This window comes from Primulina eburnea, chromosome 6 (assembly GCF_022965805.1).
Source record: "Primulina eburnea isolate SZY01 chromosome 6, ASM2296580v1, whole genome shotgun sequence".
Taxonomy (NCBI): Eukaryota; Viridiplantae; Streptophyta; class Magnoliopsida; order Lamiales; family Gesneriaceae; genus Primulina; species Primulina eburnea.
The window spans coordinates 9,357,111-9,365,105 of record NC_133106.1 but is presented as its reverse complement, the minus strand read 5'-3'; the positions used below and the strand labels follow the sequence as shown (position 1 = coordinate 9,365,105).

Below are 7,995 nucleotides of genomic sequence, written 5' to 3'. Positions count from 1 at the left end.
TATAGCATAAATGACACCAACATTTAACAATTTTAATACATCAGCCCTCACAACCTCGTTCATGGCTGAATTAAGCCTCCTCTGATGATCGACATAGGGTGAATAGGACTCCTGCATCAATATTTTATGCATACAAACAGTAGGGCTAATCTCCTTTATATCAGCAATTGTCCATCCCAAAGCAGATTTAAACTCTCGCAATACCCTCAACAACCTATCCTTCTCATCAATAGTAAGAGCAGAAGATATAATTACCGGATATGACGAACTCTCGTCTAGGAATGCATAGCACAAGTGACTCGGTAAATATTTTAATGCAGGGGATGCTTTTGGTACCTCTTTACTTGCATCTTCAAGTAGCTCTTCAAGTTGGGCATTAATCTTTTCTTTAGGTAGCGTATTGAGAGCAAGTAAATCCTCTCGCACATCCCAGTCCTCTTCATCCACTGTGGAAACTGACTCCAACATGCATCTCTCTAAAGAGTCTTTCGTCATCCTACCTGCATCAAAATGGGATACACATGAATCAATTATATAAATACTATTACAAGTACTTACCTCATTTGGTCCTTTGATGGTGTTGTAGATGTTGAACACGACTTCATCTCCACCTACTCTCGATGTGAGCTCGCCCTTGTGCACATCAATCAAGGTTTTTCCGGTAGCTAGGAATGGCCTTCCAAAGATAAGTGGCGTCTCCTGGTCTTCCTCCATATCTAAAATGACAAAATCAGCAGGAAATATAAATTTGTCTACCTTTACCAACACATCCTCTACTATCCCTCGTGGATAGGTAAGTGATCTGTCCGCCAGCTGCAAAGTAATAGTGCTAGGTTTCACCTCGCCAAGCTCCAAAGTCCTGTAAATAGAAAAATGCATTAAATTTATACTAGCACTCAAATCACATAAAGCTCTATTTACTCTAGAACCACCAATAACACAAAGAATAGTAAAACTCCCTGGATCTTTGAGTTTCTGTGGTAGTTTCCTCTGGAGTATGCCACTGCACTCTTCGGTCAGCTTTACGGTCTCAAATTCTTGAAGTTTCCTCTTCGTGGACATCACATCCTTGATGAACTTAGTATAATTGGGCATTTGATCCAATGCATCGGCAAATGGGATGTTGATGTGTATTTTCTTGAAAATTTCCAGGAACTTCGCAAACTGATCATCTAGCCCTTTCTTCTTGAACCTCTGTGGATATGGCAGATTTACCTTCGGTAAAGGCTGCTGTTTAAGTACTTTCTCATGTTCCTCTACTTTCTCTTCTTTAACACTTGCACTCTTTCCCTCATCTTCTTCAACTGTAATCTCTACACTTTCTTCAGTAGGCTCTGGAACCTCAATTTCCTTGCCACTCCTCAATGTGACAGCTTTGCACTGTTCCCTAGGATTCACCTCGATATTGCTGGGAAATTGTCCTGATTCTGATCTTTTAAAGCATTGGCTAGTTGCCTAATCCGTGTTTCCAAGGATTTCATTGTGGCACCCATATTGCCAATGTGTGTCTCCATGTTATCAAGACGAGACTTAGTTCTCGCCATTCTCTTCCCAGACTCAGTCACAAATGTACCAACTAGATATTCAAAAGATGGCTTTCCTTCCCTTTTTGTGTATTGAACCTCGGTGGAGGATTCAACACGTTCTTGTTGTTCGCATAAGAGAAATTCTCGTGATTTCTCAAACCTAGATGATAAGAATTAGGGGGAGGATTACCTCGATAACCTCCAAATCCACGGTTGTTGATGTACCTGAGCTTCCTCCAGAACTGGCTCTTCCTCAGCAGTCACCACTGCTTACCTCAGACGTAGATTGGCTCGGCTTGTTCATCGCTGCAATCTGTGCGGTCAATGCCGAAACCTGTGCAGTAAGTGATGTGATCAGGTCTACAGCATATACTCCAACAGGTTTCCTTGATCCAGATCTCTCACTCGGCCACTGATAACTGTTAATGGTCATCTGTTCAAGCAATTCATAGGTCTCATCAGGTGTTTTAGAAAAAATAGCACCTATGGCGGCTGCATCCACATTTCCTCTGGTTGGCCCATCTAAACTATTGTAAAATAACTCGATTTGTACCCAATCTGTATATCCATGATTCAGACATTTCCTGAGTAATTCTTTGTATCGCTCCCAAGCCTCATATACACTTCGAGCTCTCTTTGCCTGAAATTGGTGATCTCTATTTTCAACTGAGCAGACTTGGCAGGAGGAAAATACTTTGATAGGAATTTCGTAACTAAATCTGCCCAAGTAGTAACACTTCCTAGCGGTAGAGATTGGAGCCAACTCCTTGCGTGATCCCTAAGAGAAAACGGAAACAGGCGCAATCGAATAATTTCGTCAGAAACACCGTTAATTTTTACCGTATCTGTGATCTCCAGAAAAGTTCTGAGGTGAAGATGGGGATCTGCGGTGGCTGCTCCTCCAAATTGGTTCTGTTGAACCATGTTGATGAGTGCGGGCTTTAGCTCGAAATTATTAGCAGCAATAGTTCCACGAGCTATTCCAGAGTAGTGAGCGTTGATGACTGGGCGGCAATGTTCCCGGATTGGCACCTCCCTAAGGAGTTCATTCTGATGATCTCTGTTTTCAGCCATTGATTTAATTTCGTCTCTCCTTGCTTTCCTTAATCTCTTGGCAGTTCTTTCGATTTCCGGATAAAAAATTAGCAAGTCGAGATTTTGAAATCTTCGCATGCACTGCAAAACAAAAAATTATAGATTAACAAAGTAAATAAAATAAAGTATAAATTAAAGTAAAGACTAATTGGTAATGATATCAATATGCAATTAACTAGTTTACTCACCGGCAACGGTGCCAAAAACTTGTTGCCTGTTTTCACTACCGCAAGTATACGGTGTCAAGTTTTAGTACTGGTTTGAGTACAGATATCGATCCCATGAAGAGTAATTATTTAAAATTGTATATTAATTACCATAATTGACATAGCTCGAATTTATTTAGGTAAATCAAATGGTTGGTTTATAATCAATTCAAATAAAATAACAATTCCTGTAATTCCAGCACGCAGTAGAAAATTCACTGAGGAAATAAATCTAGAGATATGATTTCGTCTGGCTTCCCCTATGCTAAATCAAAATTAACTAACATGTTATTAAATTGCATCGTATTTACTAACCAAGAACTCGCAATTTGTTTTCTATTCCCTCTGTCGAGTGAGAAATAGAACTGTATTACCTATTACCGATTTTAATATGTCTATTCAAAATCAAGCAACACGTAATAAATGCAACCAAGGTCCTCTTATGGATTCGTCAGATTTATACGTCTTTTGCACGTTATAAATATCTAACGATGTGATTTCTCATTTCCTAATTTCGATCACCTCTCTCGAGTGTTAGATCTCAATTATTAGATCAGTCGAATTATGGCCAGTAATCCAAAAGCATTAATCACGAGAAATCACAAAAAACACGACGAATTAATTCATGAAAATTCAAAGTGTCACTAACATAGGTTCAACCAAGACTACATCAATCTCTAGAATATAAAATTAGTTCATACTCGAATTTAAATCAATACAAAACCTGTTTGTAATCATTAAAAACGTAAAAGTAAGAAATCGAATTAAGAACGTGTTGGCGAGAGATGAAAGTGCGTCTCCGTGTCCTGGATTCAACGTCTTCTATCTTCGTTCTTCGCGTCCCGTGCTCCGTGCTCTGACTTTTAATATCCTCTTCTCCAGTGGTATGACGGCTGCTTCTAAAATATTTTGGAACCCTTAAAAATCCAAGCAAAAACCTATTTTTTTCCTGAAAGCTCGCGCCACGCGCATATGCGCACCAGGAGCGGCGCATATGCGCGCTGCTCTCTGGATGTCGCCTGTTGACTCTCGCGCATATGCGCGGCTTGAGTGGCGCATATGCGCGAGACTCACTGCATGGGTCGTGCATGTGCGCGGCTTTGGGGGCGCATGTGCGCCATTCTTTCTGCCAGTTGCGCGCATGTGCGCGGGAATAAGTCGTGCATATGCGCGGGGCTTACTGCATTCCACCCTTCGGACATTGCTCATACTTCTTCTCCTAGGCACCATTTTAGCTCGTTTTCACGCACGTGTTGTATCCGCACCTAGATTCATGCATTCACACCAAAAAACAACAAAAGTGCGTAATTCCGCTCAAAAAGACTAACAATCTATATGAAGTATAGGAATAATATAAGTGCATAAAATGCACTTATCAGCTCTATTGCAATGTCCATTAATGTCCTTGACTGGACAAAAGCTTTTCCTAAATGCGCGCAGCTGGATTCCACCTTCGATAAGCTTGTTGTAACGCCCCAGATTACTGTACCAAGACGAGTCTTTCCAGCGTGCTTATGTCCTCACTCACACGCACCCTGAGAAACTTCCTAGGAGGTCACCCATCTCAAAATTGCCCCAAGTCGAGAACGCTTAACTTTGGAGTTCTTATGTGATGAGCTACCGAAAAGAAGATGCAACTTCTTGATATGAGTAGTACATATCAAATCTTTTAAGCCCTCTTCAACTGTACAGTCCATTACATTGAATAGTCTCGGAATCCCTCTCATTCCTGTGTGGGATCGGTTCATTCATCTTCCCTCCACCTAGAAGCCTACCAGGAGCCGCTCATTGTCCGTGCAAGCTCATGGCACCGGCGATCACCCTCCGCCCTCTTCGGCCCGAGCCATTGCCGGTGCCATGAGCTTGCACGGACAATGATCGGCTCCTGGCAAGCTTCTAGGTGGAGGGAACATGAATGAACCATTCTTACACCGGAAGGAGAGGGATTCCGAGACTGTTCAATGTAATGGACTGTAGAGTTGAAGAGGGCTTAAAAGATTTGATTGGTACTACTCATATCACGAAGTTGCATCTTCTTTTCGGTAGCTCATCACATAAGAACTCCAAAGTTAAGCGTGCTAGACTTGGGGAAATTTTGGGATAGGTGACCTCCTGAGAAGTTTCTCAGGGTGCGTGTGAGTGAGGACATAAGTACGCTGGAAAGACTCGTCTTGATACAGTGAGGACAATCGTCAAATCTCGGGCGTTACAGTTGGTATCAGAGCCGACCTCTCCGAGTACGGTGTGGTTCGGGGACGAACCAAGCGGAAGCTGGTGGGCATGTGAGTCCCGGGGCCGAAGAGGGCGGGAGTGATCGCTGGTACCATAAGGTTGCACGGACAATGAGCGGCTCCTGCCAGACTTCTAGGTGAAGGGAATATGAATGAACCGTTCTTACACCGGACGGAGACGGATTCTGAGACTGTTCAATGTAATGGACTGTACAGTTGAAGAGGGCTTAAAAGATTTGATTGGTATTACTCATATCACGAAGGTGCATCTTCTTTTCGGTAACTCATCACATACGAACTCCAAAGTTAAGCATGCTTGACTTGGGAAAATTTTGGGATGGGTGACCTCCTGGGAAGTTTCTCAGGGTGTGTGTGAGTGAGGACATAAGCACGATGGAAAGACTAGGTCTTGATACAGTGAGGACAGTCATCGAATCTGGGGCGTTACACTTGTCATGTTATGCAAACTGATAGATTCTTAACTGATGTACTGAATTGGTCAATTGAACTAGTTAGTTGGGCTCTTCATCATTTGAACTCTTCATCAGCTGGTCAGGCTTCTGAAGGCCTCCTGCTGAACCACCTATCAACTGAACACTCAGTGGAACTGGTCTTTGATATTTCAGTGCTGTGTGGGGACCCGGACGCTAATTCAATTCATAATCATCTTTGGGAATAATTGGATTCAATTAAACAAACTGGGTCTAATATTTTTTTAAATACAAGTGCGGAACGTAAGATAATCAATCTGATATACATATTAAAAGTAAAGTAAAAGTCTTGTACAACAGTACGTCATAACAAACTACTGTTCTTTCACTATATATCAAGTAATGAAAACAACTCTACTTCTGGGTCAGAATCTCCACGCTAAATTGTAATCTATCATCCTCTTCTCGACCCTGATCTTGTCCCACCTGTTGTCATGCACACATACAAACACAACAACAACCGGATAACTCCGGTGAAAATATAATTCCCAGTATAAATAACGTATACATGCAATCATATAAAAACATATATAAAAATATATAATAGTTATCAACAACATGTATCAAATCTGAAAACATGAAATTATATAAAACATAAGTCAAACTCTTGACTCTTAATCTCTGACTCGACTCTTCTCTAATATAGGGATCCCAGTTTCCAGACGTTGGCATACTATCTCGAATCTCAGCAATAGAAGTCGATCTACTCCTAAGCTACATCGATATAAACCGAACATCCAGTGTCTTGGCACCTCCGCTAAAGACTTGGCACATCAGCCAAAGACTAGGCACATCCGCCCATGACTCTTTCTCGATATCTATCATCTATTCTCTGCTTTTCTATAAATCAATAGAATAAACCTACACAATCAATGAATTCAAAGGTATTAAACAACAAAAATAAGTATGTGGTTCTGGGAAACTCGAGTCGTATCTCCCGGTTCAACAATGATTTATATCTTTCTTGCGTCGGGTTTCAGGCTCTGTTCTGTCTTGGAAATCTTCAATACCAATCTGGCATAACATTTCGAGGAATAAAATATCAACATATACCCCAATCAATACCAGATATAATCAGAACTCAATCTAATTCTGTTTCGACGGCATAACATCGCAATCTTGAAATACCGGTAATACAAAATCATTATATACCAAATCACAATAACTCATAATCAGTCAACAAACACAATCTGATACCAAATCTGTATAATCTCAATCAAATCAAATATGAAAAATCATAACAATTTCATATGGTATCTGTTCTTCAATCCGGTTTCGATTATACGATGTCTAATATCTCAAGAACGCCATATATTAATCACATCTGATTCCTTCAATATCATATTTTCAAATCATATCAAAACATAAGAAAACTTACATCCATGTGAAGTCTTTGTCGAGAGGATCACAGTACTGAGCTCGGATCGAAATTCTAATGGTCGGATCGTTCGCAAATCGAATTCTAAATTATGAAGCTTGAGAATTCTCTCCAGGCCCTCGTTCTTCCCTTTGTTGAAATCTAAAGAAATGAAAGGATTGTATAATAAACGTGCATGTCAAGGACCAAATGGCTTCATCTTTGTGCAGCACGTCTCGCGCATATGCGCGACCTGCCTCGGCGCATATGCGCAAGACCTACTGATCTCGGCATTGTCACTTGCACATGCTCGCGCATATGTGCGCACTCTGTTTGCGCATATGTGCGAGGTCCTCTGCCATGCCCGCGCATATTCTCGAGGTTCTCTGCTTGTCTTGCGCATATGCGTGCATCGGTTCCGCGCATATGCGCAAGACCTTCGGTCCTCGCACACAACATATCACACGCTATCTCGAATCGTGCCTCGGAATTATCTATCTATAATCACATTAATTCATAATCAATAATATCAGATTAACAGAATATAAATCTCGGACATTACAGAATGATTCAGTTTGGACAATCATTTGGCACTTTCAGTTTGCTTCTCGAAAGCTCCAGTTTTGGCACGGTAATTGATCAGTTTGAAGCCTGATCAGTTTCAGCTTTTCTGAGCACTTCGATAAATCATTAGAAACAAAATAATAAGTTTTGTTAACATCAAAATCAAGATTACGAACATGAAATGTTCTAACAAACAATCATTTGTTTTTTCCTTCATCTTCTTTTGCTTAATTTTTATTCAATATGCCTTAAAATTTCCAGCAATCTTCCAAATAAATGAAATTAATGTATTAATACACGTGATGTCGAAAGATAGTTACACAAAATATCATCACTTTAAGTAAGGTAGCTTTTGACTTTGAACCTTCTTTAGTATAATACTATTGGATTTACTAAGTCTCGAAGTGAAAATGATGTCTTGAACTTATTGGCGGTTTGGTTAAAACAAAACAACAGTACCTACACGACAACTTCCCTATCATTATATTTTGGTTTTTTGATTGTGACCATTTTGTTCATGGAACA

At 40.6% G+C, this 7,995-nt stretch overlaps 1 protein-coding gene across 1 annotated transcript; it reads right to left on the bottom strand.

Annotated features, from left to right (window-relative positions):
• Positions 1-491: 491 nt before the first annotated feature.
• Positions 492-2,600, bottom strand: LOC140835305 (uncharacterized). The gene is made up of 5 exons (XM_073200794.1): positions 2,367-2,600; positions 1,801-2,304; positions 1,010-1,455; positions 559-859; positions 492-500 (listed from the first exon to the last, which is right to left on the bottom strand). Exons 1-5 carry the CDS (start codon positions 2,598-2,600, stop codon positions 492-494), a joined length of 1,494 nt encoding a protein of 497 aa, XP_073056895.1.
• Between the last annotated feature and the right edge of the window lie 5,395 nt (positions 2,601-7,995).